General features: G+C 51.9%; 1 protein-coding gene across 2 annotated transcripts; it reads left to right on the top strand.

Moving 5' to 3' along the window:
• The first annotated feature begins 316 nt into the window (after positions 1 to 316).
• On the top strand, positions 317 to 13,863 carry LOC140259621 (acyl-CoA dehydrogenase family member 11-like). 2 transcript variants are annotated; one of them, XM_072351110.1, is made up of 14 exons: positions 317 to 692; positions 3,987 to 4,219; positions 4,828 to 4,927; positions 5,816 to 5,933; positions 6,698 to 6,840; positions 6,941 to 7,090; positions 7,594 to 7,688; positions 7,940 to 8,039; positions 9,445 to 9,585; positions 9,908 to 10,000; positions 10,627 to 10,734; positions 12,792 to 12,960; positions 13,295 to 13,361; positions 13,523 to 13,863. In XM_072351110.1, the coding sequence occupies exons 1-14, from the start codon at positions 570 to 572 to the stop codon at positions 13,644 to 13,646; spliced, it is 1,764 nt and encodes a 587-aa protein (XP_072207211.1). In that variant the 5' UTR covers positions 317 to 569; the 3' UTR covers positions 13,647 to 13,863. The 2 variants fall into 2 exon arrangements, 1 of the variants encoding a protein (XP_072207211.1); XR_011905421.1 differs by lacking the exon at positions 12,792 to 12,960 and having other exon boundaries at positions 382 to 692; positions 13,523 to 13,602.
• The last annotated feature ends 1,506 nt before the right edge of the window (positions 13,864 to 15,369 follow it).

Genomic DNA, 15,369 nt, shown 5'->3' with positions numbered 1-15,369 from the left:
CAAATAACGTAGAATAAGATTGCAATATGGAATAATAAGGATCACCTGCCTAAACCATTCCTTCCCATTCCCAGGCATTCTGTAAGTTTTTCTGTTCATCTCATTGCAGTTTCCAAGCTCATTATTCCAGGCAATCCACTGCTGGATGTACCCCAAGACTGATCCCTTGACCTTGGGAAACGGACAGTTAACAACGATTTGCACAACTGCTACGGGCAGACACGATGTGTTCTGAGTACCTGTGTTTTCCAGGCCCTTTTCTGATCTCTTTCCAAAGAACCTTTGCCCTATTTCAGTCAACAACAGCTGCTGAAAAGCTCCTCCCCGCGGGAGGAGAAAAAGACAGGGTTGGTTTTCAATATCACAACGTGAGAAGAAAAACATGGTGCAGTGAAGGTGATAGCTGTTGGGGTGACGTGCTGAAGCTTTGCAGTCACGTTTACTTTGGCTTTGAGCAGACTCAGTGCTACCTGCAGGCTGCGTCACGGCTAGGACAGGTGCCAAGCCTGGAGTTGTAGAGGATTCAACACAACAGCAGGGCAAGGCCAACAGATCAGCCTGGAGGAGACATGGAAATGCCTGTTGCAAGAAGAGAAGCTGAGACCCTCTTCCAAGAGCGACCTGAGCCTGGGAACCCGTATCTGGAGGATGCTTTGCTTCGGAGTTACCTGGAGGCTCACCTTCCTCCCAAGGTCTGACGTGTGTGTTTGTGTGTGTTTACACACTGCAGTTCTGGCTAGGTCACTGTTGATGAACAGAACCTTTCTTTGAGCCCTTTTGTGCCTTCCATGTTTAACTGGGGGGAATTTAGCTGCGTTCCTTAAAACTTGTTGTGTGCCTAAGGGTGAAATAGACTCCCAGGGCATAAGCAAAAATAGAAAGGGCCTTGTGGGCTAGTGGGTGTTACCGGAAGGGTGTTTGGAAGTTGTCAGTGCATGCATTTGTTGTCTGGTTATCCAGTGTAAGAAATTCCAGAGAAAGGGGAAAAAAAATGGAGGTGCATCCCAAATCTGCTCTGCTCTTCCCCTCCCCTCTCCCTGGGGAAGAGGGATTTTCAAGGAAATCCCTTGGCAAACAAAGTAACAAGGCTGATCTCAGCTGTAAGCTGAAGAGGATGCAAAGGCCCTTTGGGGATTGCTGCTTCTCAGCAACAGTCTTTAGCTTTTCTGAGTTGATTTTCAGATCAGCGCAGAGCTGCAGGGCACAGAGAGGAGGAGCGGGAGCCCACGCTGTGCTGTGAGGTTGTGTCCTGCAGCAAACCCTGGGCTCACTGCACCACTTGTGCTCTGCCATCCCCCATGGACTACAGCTTGTCTCACTTGTTGAAGGACAGACCTCATGGAGCTGGATGTGACCTCTGCATTTCATTGCAGCAGAAGCAGAGCCCGTAAAGCCACTGTGAGTAAAGGACAGGTGTCCTGGCTGCCAGCAGTGCTCTTTTTGCCCCTGCTTGGTCTGCGGGTTAGGAAGCTCTTGCAGTCTTGGGGGCAATAAGAGTGTGACAGCAGCACCAGGAGCTTGCTATTGGCACTGCCGTGATGGAAGACAGGAATGAGGCATTCCTGAGCACCGCTGTGCCTTTCCCAAAGGAGGATGCTCCTAATCTGCACCTGATTCTTTCCATTTCCTTTAGAATTAAGAGGGTCAGAGCTGCTCTCCACCCCTTCCTCAGAGACACAAATCGGCTGCAATACCCACCAGATCAGCAAACCTCCCGTACATTTCTGCCTGTGGTCCCGGCGGGGCAGTGTTGCCTCGCTCTGCTCTCAGCCTCCTGCAGCACTGCCTTGCCCGCAGCCCGGGGCTGCTCTCCATGCCAGCACCCCCCTCTCCTGTCCAGGACAGCAGCAGCAACCGCAGCTTGGCACGTCGCCCTGAAGCAGACAGCACTACAGTGGATGTTGATTCCCGTTGTGCTGTTTACCTGTGTTCAGCAGTGAACATAAGAGATTTCTCTGGAATGGAGCAGGGGATTTCTTTGTTTGAAGGTGATTTCTGGGGAGCACAGCAGGAAGCACCATGTTTTTCTTAGCACAGTTTTGAGATATCCACTGATCTTTGATCCCTCTGTAAAGAAATCTCAATATAAAGGATCACGTGTTTGTGCTCTCACTGTGTTTTCACTCCATCTCTGGGACATCAAAGCACTGACTGGGGTGAAGGAGACCAGCCAGCAGATCATGGCTGCAGCCTGGAACCTCATGGTTTGCAGGTGCCCCCACGTCCTGTTGTGTGGTTCCAAAGTGCCCCGGTGGCAATGCCTTACCTACCAGTGTAGGAGCTCTGATTTTCTTCTTGTCCCTTGGAAATAAACACAGCCAGTTGGACAAGACAGTGGGTCATAAGCGTGGTCAGGGCTAGAGCTCGTGGCTAGGTGCTGTGGTTTCTTCAAAAGACGTGGATATGGAGGTAAAGGGACTGTTGGTAGCGAGCTGACAGGAATGTGCTGGTTAGGAGACCTGTGTGGTGAATTCATGTTCATCTGCCCACAGAAACCTCCAGCTAAAGGGTTTGGAGGTTCTTGCGCTTCAGGGATTAGTGAAATCCTTGTACTTTGGTTGTCTCTGTGAAACAGCTTTCAAATAGCAACAATGCAATGAGCCTTGGAGGCATGTACCCATGGGCTCGTGTGGGTTTTAGGCTTGTGACTGCTCAGGCTGCTGCACTGCTCACCTGGAAGAACAGCGTGTGTTCTGAGGATGGAGACTTCCAGAGCACAGACTGAACAGCGTGTGCTGGATTCTCATTGCACAGAGCAGTGGAAGAATCAATCATACGGGATGGAGCGTGATGAAAAGTCAATGCAAGGGGAAGCAGGGAAAGGAAGCAGTGTTTGTATTTCTTCAACGGCAAATTAACGTGTTTTATAATTGCACCATTCAGTCACAGCACACATGGCATTCACCTCCACAACTGCAGTTATTGAGGAGGAAATGAGCACCTTGTATGGGTTTAGAGAACAGCAAAAAGTATCCCTCTGTTGAAAATTAATCTTGTTCAGGTGCCCACATGACCCCCCATAACAGTTTTGGACATACTTTTGCTAACCATCCATTCTAGGGGCTGTGTTACCCAGGTTTAACCATGTCTAAATCAGGTTGTTTATGTCTAAAGTTCACTGGGCTCTGGCTGCAGACAGTGAGGAGGAGCAAGCACCTGCAGAGGGCAATTCAATCACCTTAACATGAGGAGCTGCAGGTGATGGTTTCTGTCCATTAGCCACGGACAGACTCCTGTGTCTGAGCCAGCCAAGCCTGGCTAAAATGAGAGCTAATGAATCCTCTGGGGGCGTTCAGGGAGCTGGTTGCAGAGTGGGAATTTGAATCTTGACACACCCTGTATGCAAGGCAGGAGCTCAAATCAGGGAAACATGGAATAGTTTACGTTGGAGGGGGTCTTAAAGACCATCGATTTCCAACCCCCTGCCATGGAAGGGTTGCCAACCACTGGATCAGGCTGCCCAGGGCCCCATCCAGCCTGGCCTTGAATGCCTGCAGGGATAGGGATGATTGAGCCCTCTTTCTTTTCTGATCTGATAAGGAATTAACTAGTGATTTCAGCACAAGTTTTTCTATAGAGATGAAGGATTTCCATTTTTGGCACCTTTTTCCTTGGCATCCTTTTCCAGCACTAAATCACAGAGTGGCTTTGGTTGGAAGGGACCTCGAGATCGCCTCGTTCTCACACGCATCTGTGTGGCTCTCAGCCCCGATACAACAGCTCTTCTGTCTTTTGTGAAACCCGGAGATGCTGCCAGAAGTAACTTGAAAAAAAAACGATTTTGAAACAAAAATGTGACAGCTGAGCACAGCTGTGCCAGCAGAGGCCAAGAGACAAGCAGTCCTACTGCATTACAGAGCACAGCGAGCCAAGCGGCAAGAGATCATTAGTGCCCAGAACAACATGGCCAGTACTTTGCCATTCCAATTAGCACTGAGGCCCCTTGACTTCCAAGCAAGTACTGAAAGGCTCTTGTTGCTTCACAGGTACTGGAGGAGGTGAGCCAGGAGCTGGAGGGATTTGGAAACCGTCTGCTAACCAAGATCAGACCTCTAGGATGGGAATGCGAGTTGAATCCCCCTGTATTTCGGCAGTACGACGCCTGGGGGCAGCGGGTGGATCACATTGTCACCTGCTCAGCCTGGAAGAGGATGAAAGAGATTGCAGCAGAAGAGGGGCTGATTGCTGAGGCCTATGAGAGAAGATACTCCAACTGGAGGTAACTGGGTAGAGCAGGAGAGACTTGGTGTCTTGCTGGTGATTCTTAGCAGGCTGTATTCAGCATCTGGTAGGACTGAACTTGTTGTGTAATGGATAACAACTGATGCATGGGCAAAAGCACACCTACTGCTGTACTGAACAGCAGTACCTGTCCATTTTAATGTTCCACATCAGCAATGATAAGGTGTAACTAATGGCCTACAGTTGATCATAATATTCTTTGATGTCACTTTCCTCATTCTGGCTTCCCTGTACAGCTCCAGCTTTACATGCATTACCTGTAACAGAGAAGTCTGGAATTTTACTTGCAGTTTCATTGTGTTCCAGCCTCTGGAGATAGACCCAGATTTCTTATTTTTAAGAAGTACACTTGATATGCACCAGATGACAAGCAGTGCCTTCCATCCAGCCCCACGCTTGCAGTCCCTCTGGGACCGAGAAACATTTTTGCTCCACTTCTGCCCTCATGGTTGAAATTGTTTCTGCTCTCCTAGAAATGAGTGGCCTAACTAACCCATTTTGCCCGTTTTTTCCCTCTGTGTTCTTAGTCACGACATCCTCCTGCTGTTGAACTGCTGCAAAACCTGTTTTCACTCTCTCTCCTAGCCGTGTGCACCAGGCTGTCAAACTGTACTTGTTTTCAACCGCCTCTGGAGGTTTCAACTGTCCACTGGCCATGACTGATGGAGCAGCCAAAGTCATTGAGGTACGAGCTGAGCTGCTCTCTGAGGACACAGCCCACGTCCTGGCAATGCTGACCAAGAACCAGGGAAAGCTGATCTGCCTTTTGGCTCAGGATGTAGCCCTGCCTTGCTCTGTGACTCAGCTCCATCTCCTCCCATCTGACGTTCTGCTTCAGTTACAGGCTGTGCACCCAGGCCAGCTTTTATGTTTGCATACAGTACCTGCACAGCGAGGCCTCTACTGCATACAAATCTTGTAGCACTGCAGTAGCTGGAAAATTGTCCCACCTTTCTTACTACAAGGTTCAACAGCCTTGTTTTCCCATCCCTTCTATGAGGCAGGAGTTAAAGGAGTTGAGCCAGATCCAAATGGTGGATGGATCCAAGCTATCAAGGCTTCCCAGCCTGAAGGTCTGGCTATATTTCAGTGACACCCTCTGTACTATGTAAGTAACTAAGTGGGGTGCAGAGAAAAGCTAGGTTAAAAGTAGCTAGCATTGGGCATTCTAACCCAAGAAAAACAAAATTCCACAAGGGAATTACCTTTCCCTGGAGCTCTTTGGATGCTGGTGACATCCAAAGATGTACACAGATATACTGACACTGGTGCTGCCCTGGAAGCAATCTGTTCAGCTGTTCAGCAGTGCAGTGAAGGTGAGTAGGGCTGCTCAGCACTCCTCAGCATAACACGAGTCTGCACTTTCCACCCACGCAGTGCATCTACACTCAGGTCAGGTGGTTTCACGTTGTCAGTAGTGCAAGCAGATATACTGCAGTGCAGGGCAGTCCTGATTGCAGACAATCCAGCCTGATGGGGATGCTAGTAGGACAAGCCAGACGTTAGTTAAGGCAAGTGTCCGATTCCATCTACTTCGGTATGATTTTAGTTTCTTTTCCCTCCCCCAAAACAGTCACTGGGTTTTCCTGCACCTCTGAAAAACGCTTTTGACCATCTGACATCCCGAGACCCCAGGAAGTTCTGGACCTCTGGCCAGTGGATGACTGAGCGCAGGGGGGGCTCCGATGTTGGTATGTGCACTGGGGTGGGTAGCAGCCAGGTGTGTTAGGGCTGAGAACGTGAAGTCATCTAAACCCTACAAACAGAGCTGCATTTTGCCGACAGAAGGCCCAGCCTCTGTGCACTGCTGCACAGGTACAGAGCTTTGGTCCTTGCTCAGATATTTAGCTGATATTTAGCTCTATGATCTAAACCTTGAGCAGTGCAGTCAGACCCATCCCAGGTGGGATGGAGGGAGCATTCCTGACCTTCAGCTTTGGTCCTTGGCAAATGGTTGCAATAGCACGATGGGCTGGGAAACCTCAGGACCCCATTGCAGAGACAAATTGTGGAAAGGGTGTCACCTGCCTCTGATGGACCTGCAGGTGGTTTCCCAGTTGGAGAAGTGAAAGAATCAGCTGTGAGTTGAGTTGAACATCACTGTAGGACTCCTGATGATGGCATCCCTTGTGGTTCTTGGCTGAGGTACCTCCTAAAGACACAAAGGCATTGTATTATAAACCACAGTACATTTTGTTTACAGACATTGCCATTACCATTGTTAGATCGGACTGTTGCTGGGAAGACTTGTAGCTAAACAGAACATTTTTCCTTTCTAGGGCTTAACTCTGGCTGCATTTCTTATCCAGAGTCAGTGAAAGAGATTAGCAGCTAATCCATATTTCATCCAGATAGCATGGGGCGACTTAAAGAGAGCTGCTGCTTAAACTGAAAATCAGCATCGATTGATTCAGAAGTTCCTGTAAAGCTGTGCTCTTCTGCTCCTTTCTTGCAGCTAATGGCACAGAGACAGTGGCTAGAAGGCAGCCAGATGGTACATATCATCTCTATGGTTTTAAATGGTTTACATCAGCTGCTGATTCTGATGTGACGTTAACCCTAGCCAGGATAGCGGATGCTGAAGGACGTGTAAAACAGGTCTGTTCTGCGGTGGAATGCTTGAAGGAGGAGGGGAACTTTTAACTTCCTTTTTTCATTGTAATGAAATCCTTTCTGCATGCCTTTTTAATGACCCCAGGGTTCTGCCGGGCTGTCCCTGTTCTTCCTGAGGGTTCGAGATGAGGAAGAAAAGCTGAACGGTATCCAAGTGCAGAGACTGAAAGATAAGCTGGGCACACGGCAGATGGCAACAGCAGAGCTGTGGCTAAATGGAGCTAAAGCAGAGCTGGTGAGTGAGGTTTGCCCATCCTCTCGGGATCTAGCAGGCTTGGCAAGGCAGGCCACTCGTGGAGGTGCTGGCAGTGATACCACCTGAAGAAGTGGTGGCATCTCCACCACATTTGTGGCTGGCTGCTCATTCCATAGTCCCCAGCAAGGCTCTGCTGAAGCTGTGAATAGCTCAGGGAAAATCACACAGGAGAAAAAGAAAGTAATCTTAAGCTGGTCGTTTCCCTAGTGCAGTTACATTAGCTCAGCCGAGGGACCGTTCTGTGTAGCATACAGGTAGAGCAAGCAGCAAAGAACCAGAACTGATCATGCTGACATGGTCTCCAAATCTCTCCGATTATGCCATACAGCTAAAATGAGACAGCAGTGTTCTAAAGCAAGACCTCTCTGCTAGGATAGGATAGACAGAGGCAGGGTGGACAGCCTGTATCTATCTGCCTGTAGGCACAGCACATCTAAGAGGGAGATGCTTCAGCTCCAACCTTTGTTCCTTGGTGGTTTCAGATCTCTGCAGAAGGTCGTGGAGTGGCCTCCATCTCCAACATGCTGAACATAAGTCGGATCCACAATGTCATTGGTGCAGTAGCTTCCATGAGAAGGTAAAGGCAGCATGGATCCCCCAGAGCTGAAGGAGCAGCTCATGAGCACAAGTTTGCAGTGCTCAGCATTGCCTCTGCAGGCACCGGTCTGGAAGCCAGCAGTGCTAGTGAGAGCTGGCCTGTGGGTGACCTAGGCTGGAATGCTACAGCCAGGCAAGGCTCATCCAGTGAGGATGGCTAGAAGGGAAAGCCTGGAAAGGAAGTAGGACAGTTGCTGCTCTGACACCTTGTGCTGTTTGTGTTCTCTCTAGGATGATCAGTCTGAGCAGGGAGTACGCCCTGAAGCGGGTTGTCTTCGGGAAGCTCCTCAAAGACCATCCCCTGCACATGCAGACAATAGCCCGGATGGAGGTAAGGCTTCCAGGAGCAGAGCTGAGCCTGGAAAAACAGGAAGAGGACAAGGATCCTCAGTGGCTTGAAAGCACAGCCAGCCTGTCTCTGTGGATATCAGGTGTAGAGAGCTGGGGAACTGCCATCGTTTACTGGGATTTGATCTGATGAACAATATGGCTTCTCTGCTGCATTGTAAGTTATCCTAAGTGACAGCTACCTGGGAGCTGGTCTGAGAGGGATGCCAGAACTCATGCATGCTTCCACTGTGCTGTGGCCTCTGAATTTGGTCATAGCCAAGCAAGACACCACAGACTCCTAAACCACGGTTAACAGACTTGCAGGGCTGATGCAAACCCATCCAGCATACCTGGCAGCTCACACAGCAGGAGATGGGGTCTGTTCCCACTGTTCCATTCCCACTGAGCTCAGAGAATTCCTGGGGGGGCCCACTTCACATTCGGAGACGGGTTGGCTGTCACAACGTACCCACACAGTGCTCACAAGGCACTGAGTCTGAACACAGCCTCCAGGTGTAAATTTCATCCAATGGGATAATGGTTAAATGATAGAAAAGGGTGGTATTTATTGGCACTGCGGCTCTGGGCCTTGAGAGGAATTTCACATGTGGGCCTTTGCTCTCTGCAGAATGTCTCACAGCTTTGCCTCACTGCTGAGCTGTAGCAGCCCACTGAACCCACAGGCAGCTTCCTCCCACTAGCAGCACTTCAAAAAGGCAGCACACAGTTCTCCTCCTCTCACCCATCCAGGCGCTGCTTCTTTTAACTGGTGTAACGCTGCTCTTTCTCCTTGGGCTGCAGCAGGTTCATGCAAATATTTAAACAGGTATTTAAAACTCTGCGTGCAGAGTGAAGCATGAAGGAGAGGGAATGCTACCCCAGCAACTGCCTGTAGCATCTCCTAACCTGTAGCGTTCTATGGCCAGAGCTTCACCTCCAAAAGAAAGGCCAGATCCCATGTAGTCCCACAGCACATCATTACACACAGGAGCTACAAATCTCCATCTCCCAGTATCCAGCACATTGCAGCTTGCCAAGGCAGCACGTTGCTCAGCAAGAAAGCTGTCAGACTTTGCAGATCTGGTGGTCAGAGATGATCAGATGCACAGACTCGTGTCCTTTATCGTTTGAAAGACTGTGGGATCTGTGGCCTGGATACCTGATAGAAGCCTTGATAAGGCTCCTGTTAGTCCCAGTGAAGTGGCATTGTCCCTTTCTCTATACTGGGCTGCTTCTAACACTAATCATGCCTTGCTGGTCACTAGTCTTTGTCTCTGAAGACAAGATTTGGTAAGGGACTGTGTTTTAATGATTCCAGACAGTCTCACAGCAGCTCAGCAGCCCAGGCTGGAATCAGTCTGAGCTCAGACCCACTCCAGCAAAGCTCCCTGCTTCTCTCCATGCAGGTGCAGACACGAGGGGCTTTTCTTCTGCTTATGGAGATAGCTCGGCTGCTTGGATGTGCAGAAACCAACATGGCAAGTGAGCAGGACCAGCTTCTCTTGAGACTGCTTGTGCCAGTGGCCAAACTATACACAGGGAAGCAGGTATGGAACAAGCAATTTGTTTGTCTGGAGGAGGGCTGTGTGTTCCAAAGAGCTGGAAAAGAGGCGTGGGTCACAGCCAACACAGAGGGCAGCAGTAGCACGGGTTGCAGGCAGGGAGTGGCCCCTCTGCAGGGCCTGCAGCATGATAGTTGCTCAATGCTAAGGCTGCATCTCCCATTGTGTAATGAGCAGCCTGCCTCAGCAACTCAGTGGGGCCCAGGCAGTCCCATCCTGGCAGAAACTGCTGTGTGATGTTAGAGGTTTCTGGCCGCTTTCTCTCTCTGTGTATTTTATATTATGTCAACTCTCTGCTTTTTTGCAGGCCTCTGCCATTGCTGTTGAGGCAATGGAGTCTTTCGGAGGACAAGGTTACATGGAGGATACAGGCTTGCCAGTCCTAGTCCGTGATACTCTGGTAAGAAAACAGCAGGAAATCTCCTTGTGCCTTACCTCATCCCCATGGTCCTTCATGGCTGCCTGGTATAGACAGGCTCAAATAAAGACACAGTCCCCCCCTGTAGCAATTGGGCAGATCAATGCAATGGGGTAGGTATTACAACAGAGGTGTGATGACAAAAGGACTGGCACAACAGAGAGGTTCTATGAAGGGAGGAAGGGAGATTGCTCACCTGTATCAGAAGAGTCCAGGCTCACAGAGGAGAGCTTCACTAAGAACGGATCTCCAGGAAAAGATCCTTCCCCAGTGGCAGTCAGCCATTAATGAGGTCTGAGAGGTGCAGCCAGGCTCCAGCCCTCCCTATCACACAGCTGAACTGCCTTCACCTGTGCTGCCAGAGCTGACTGAGTCCTTTCCCCAGGTGCTCCATCAGTGCTTCAGGCCCTGACTCAGCAGTTCCCATACACCCCCGGTCTCACTTCCCTTGCTCTGCTCACCACATGTGGTCATGCAGAAAATCTTTGGACATTTCCTCGATCTCTGTAACTCTGCCCATACCTTTATTGCCTCACGTTCCCCATTTATGACTGCAGTAGCCCCAGACAGCTCCTTCGTGCTCTCCCACAGTCTCTTCTCTCACACAGGTGCTGTCCATATGGGAAGGAACAACCAACGTCCTGTCGCTCGATGTCCTGCGGTCCCTCACCAAGAGCCAGGGGCAGGCGATGGCCGTGTTCATCTCCACGGTGCAGGTGAGCCCTCGGCAGCGTGCCACTAAGCAGTCTCGGTGTTGGTGCTCATGGCTGAGGCTGCTGGAGAACACGACCAAACTCAAGGCTTTAGACAAGCGCTGCGAAGGGGATCCACAAACCTGCTTTTAAACCAGCACTTGGAGAAGCAGCAGACAGGCGCTGGTTATTTTGGGATCCGTGTGTGCCACGAGAGACGCAGAGACGTTTTGCACCATCAGTGTTCTTCACAAAAGGCCCCAGTGTATTTTTAATGCGAGTCACCTCCCTGAGCCCAGCACTTTATGGGGGTTGTGTTATTTTGCTCCGTTGTTTTTCTTTAAGCTGGAAAAGCAGCACAAGTCTGATAAACACACAACCTTCCTTTAGGGCCGCCTGCATGGCAGCTTTCTATTTTTATCCCTGCTTAAAAGATGGAAAGAGACAAAGGAATCCCCTGCTGCCTCCTTACAAGTGCAGCTCCCTGCCTTACCCACAGGCTGTTCCTTTAAAGGTGCTCAGGCAAAGGCAGCCATGGAGAGCTCAAAGAAGCCCAGAACTTCCTGAAGGTAAATGAGAGCGTCTGGCTCAATAGGTGCCATCAAGGGGCACACAGACCAGCCTGGAAGGCCTGATCACCAGAGGATATTCCATAAGGAATGAAGGTTATTAATTGAGGTAGAGCAGTCCAGATTACATCAGCACACAGTGAATGCTTAGGAGTCCTAAGCTGCTGGAATTCGGTACGTGCAGACGTTGCTTTCCCAAACCCATGAGAGCTCAGAGCTCTGGGCTGCTTCTCTGCCTTCAGCACTGAGTTTGCCTTTGGGGCAGAGCAGAGGTGATACCTTTGTGGTCTCCATTCAGCACAGCTTCAGCAGAAGGGAGAACGTGAAGTGAATACAGGAAGAGGTGCACGGCGCTGTAGGCTCTGCTGTATCCTGAAGGGGATCTGATCCATCCTCCAGGTCCTTCCAAACGCATTAACCAGAGCCTGGCTGCTCACCGGGGGCTGCAGTTGGGCACTGACCTCCAACACGAGTTCTTACCGTCCTCTCATACAACTTCTGCTGATGGAAAAATACCTCCAACAATTTGACTCCCAAACAAGAAAGCCAAATCTGCTCATAAGCGGGACTGATGAGCGCACCCACTAATTAACGAGCAGTTCGGTCTGACGCTGAAGGCAGCGGAGTGGAGGAGAGGGTGGTAGGCTCTAAATAGGACTTGGAAAGAAGCTGGTGTCTGCAGGCTTATACTGATTGAAACCAGCTGGGACTGGGACATACGATGGTGGGTCCTTCCCAAAGCACAGCTTCAGCACAGCAGGAAATGGGTGTAAGTTGCTGAAGTGAGAATCCAGTTAGCACAAAGCACAGATGTGACGTTTGTGCTTCCAGCCCCATTCTGATGTTCCCCATGTTGCTGCTGGTCGCTCTGCTACTGAAAGCCATCCAGCCACCCTGCATGGCTTGTGCAGCACACCCAAGGCAGCGTGGGCTGTGTCTGTTTGCAGCACAGCACGGTGCGGCGCTGCCTCCCACCCAAGCTGGTTTGTGCCCCTGGGGTCTTCGATCCTCGCTGGCAACAAGTACCGAGCCGCTTTTAAACCCCCTCATTGGCTTTCTGTGGGCTTGGAGGGTTCTTTGGACTTTGTCTTGGCACCGGGATGCCCGTTTTAATGATGGGGTTTTGTATTCGTACAGCATATCCCGTGAGTGTTCTGTACTGCTTTGCCTCCAGCACAGAGCAGCACCCAGTGAGGATTGTGCTGTCCTTGTCGGAGCAGTCAGACAGCACAGGGCAGCGTTAGGCAGGAGGTGCTGCTACAGAACAGGACACAGAACAGGGTTTGGCTGCACAGGCTGAGCGCTGCTGCTCTGGTGCAGCACTGTGGGAACAGCACAGCACCCAGAGGGCCTCGTTCAGTTGGAAAGCACTTGAAGGGCCATCCGGTCACGCTGCCTGCAGTGAGCGGGGACACCCACAGCCCCTCCATGCGCTCGGAGCCATCCCCTCGTTGGACTCAGTGCTGCGCAGGAGGTGAACACGCCGTCCTTTCTCCTGTGCTTGTTTTGCAGAACAAAGTGCAGTTGGCTTCCAGCCGTGCGGAGCTGCAGCCCGCAGTGCAGCGGGTACGGGATGCTGCCGGCCGCCTCGCACAGTTCTGGCAAGGAGCTGCTTCAGAAGGGGCAGCCATGGAGCTGGCAGCAAGAGACTTCTCCTACTCCCTAGCAAGGATCTATGCAGGTAGGGAGGGCAGAAGGGAACGGCAGACCGGGGAGCGCTGTGAGCTGCCCTGCTGTTCCCAGGCTTCACTCCAGGTCAGCGGAGTTCTAAAGAAAGCTCTGTTGTTCAGTGATGAACAGTTTGGGTTGGAAGGGACCTGTAGGGGCCGGCTGGTCCCACTCCCCCACCACAAACAGGGACACCCACAGCTCGGTCTGGCTGCTCAGGCTGCTCTCTCCACCTCCTTTCCAGCGGAGGCAGCTCAGCATGGGAAGTGCTGCTGAGCAGCTCAGCCATCCCCTTCTCAAAGGCACTGGCTGAAGCCCGGCTGCTCTCACACTGTGTTCCTTCACAGGAGCTCTGCTAATCGAGCACGCCGCCCGGCCTGGCTCCTCCTGCACGGATGTCTGTGCTGCTCAGAGGTAAGCCAGAACCGCCGGCTCTCACCGCCTGAGGTGCTGTCTCACGCTGCAGCATTGCTCTGCCTGCCTGTCAGACTGCCATGGTCAGACCCAAACTTCACACCCCGGGTGGAGCCCAGCAGCGTTCTGGGTCGGTTCCCAGCACGGCGTTCTCCGTTCAGGTGGTGCGGGCAGGAACTGTGCCCCGTGTCTGCAGAGCTGGGGAACGGCAGCTACAGCGCCGAGGAGTCATCCGCGGACAGCGCCCTGGTGTACGGCGGCAGCGCTGCGGGCAGCAGGCTGTGACTCGGAGAGGTAACAGGGAAACGCAAGGGGAACTGCAGAGCAGAGCGTGGGATGTTGTGTCGCTGCGGGGAGCTCCTGGTGTAGGCTGATACCGAACAGAAGTAATTCCATCTCCAGGGCGGCAGCGGCTCGGTCTGCACAAGTGTTTGGGTCCAGAGCATCAGTGCGGCTCTGAAATAAACCATCCGTCTGGCACAACTTGCGGCCAGCCCCTCTCGTCCTGTCGCTGCTGTCTATCCACGAGCAGAGGCCGACCCCCACCTCGCCACAAACCTCCTTCAGCAGCTGCAGCACTAAGGTCCCCCCTGAGCCTCCTCTGCTGCAGACTGACCAGCCCAGCTCCCTCAGCCGCTCCCTGTAAGACCTCAATGCATCCAGCCCCTGCACAGCTCCGTAGCCCTTCTCTGGACACACTTCAGGGTCTCAGTGTGTTCCTCGCAGGGTTTTCCTGCCCTCAGGCTGCTCTGTGCTTCCTCCCAGCACGGTGTCACCTGCAGACACTGCTGGGCACGCCATCCCCTCACTCACATCACCCACAAAGGTATCAAACAGAGCCAGCCCAAACGTGCCACACAGTGGCTGGGTTTGCTGAGTGCTCCGATCAGAAGCCAACCCCATTCAACCCTATTCCTTACGTGAGGAAGGCACAGGGAGCAGGAGGTGGGTGCTGCAGGCCGGGCACACAGCAAAGCCCTCTGATCCAAACCTCACCCTGCTCAGTGCTGCATTACTGCTGGTGTGGATGCAGCCAAGGAGAGTCCATGGGAGATGCTGGGATGTTCTGTGTTTCAGTTAAACACTGAGCGATACATCATCATCACCTGCAGACAATGAGTTGAAGCAGCAGCTCTCAGTGCTAACTGATGTTCATTATAAAGAAAAGCAATGAATAGCTGGAAGTGATTTACATTTATAACAGCAAACCTTCCTATTGTCTCATTCAGAGAGCTGCTCTCCAGCGCTGTGTGCTCTGATGTTTTCCTGGCAGTACCTGCACAGCAGCTGCAGCCCTGGCTCGCACTGCCCAGCTCAGAGCCTCATCGTAGCACATGGATGAAGCAAAGTCCTCCTGACCAGAAGTTTCCACGCTGCCGTCACAGAACCCAGCGCTGTCACTGCTTGCTCAAGTCGTGCTTTTGGTTCTTTCTTTCTCCCTCGTCTCAGAGCAGTTTTGCTGTGCTTGAACATCACCCAAAGCAGAGGCTGGACGCCCCATCCCTGCTCACTCAGCTCCATGGTCAGCAGAGATGGGCGATGAAACCAGTCACCCATTGCACATCAAAGGCAGCACTGCTGCCCAACGCTGCTCTGTAACAGCCCCGGGAGGGAACAGTTCCAACCACATCACTGAATTCCATCAGCGCTAGACACGTTGGTATCAAAATGAAAGAAAAATAACCCCTGACCTGCAGAAAGCTCATTCACTTCCTACGTGTGTCACAGCAACGCTGACAGTGATGCTGACATAAGTTCTGACGCAGGTTGGAATCCCATCCAGCTCCACCAAAGCAAACACCTGGCTGTGTGCTGCGTGCTGTGTGCTGTGTGCTGCTGCTCAGCACAGCCTCACCTGCACGCTGTGCCAACCAGCAGGGAACGGCTCTGCAGGGTCACAGCTCCTCCTGCACAGCCAGGGCTGCACTCACAGCTCCCGCAGTGCCACAGGGGCTGCCTGCTGCTGGGATGAGCTGCAGGGAAGCACTCAAGTGCAAAAGGAGCTTCG

The sequence above is a fragment of the Excalfactoria chinensis genome, chromosome 16 (assembly GCF_039878825.1).
Source record: "Excalfactoria chinensis isolate bCotChi1 chromosome 16, bCotChi1.hap2, whole genome shotgun sequence".
Lineage (NCBI taxonomy): Eukaryota > Metazoa > Chordata > Aves > Galliformes > Phasianidae > Excalfactoria > Excalfactoria chinensis.
This window is presented reverse-complemented; position numbering and strand designations above follow the sequence as displayed.

Excerpts from the sequence above, each read along its gene's own strand:
- LOC140259621 (XM_072351110.1), top strand. The coding sequence starts at position 570 with ATGGAAATGCCTGTTGCAAGAAGAGAAGCTGAGACCCTCTTCCAAGAG. Across the intron at positions 693-3,986 it reads AGGCTCACCTTCCTCCCAAG|GTACTGGAGGAGGTGAGCCA; the intron begins GTCTGACGTGTG and ends GTTGCTTCACAG. Across the intron at positions 13,362-13,522 it reads GATGTCTGTGCTGCTCAGAG|GTGGTGCGGGCAGGAACTGT; the intron begins GTAAGCCAGAAC and ends TTCTCCGTTCAG.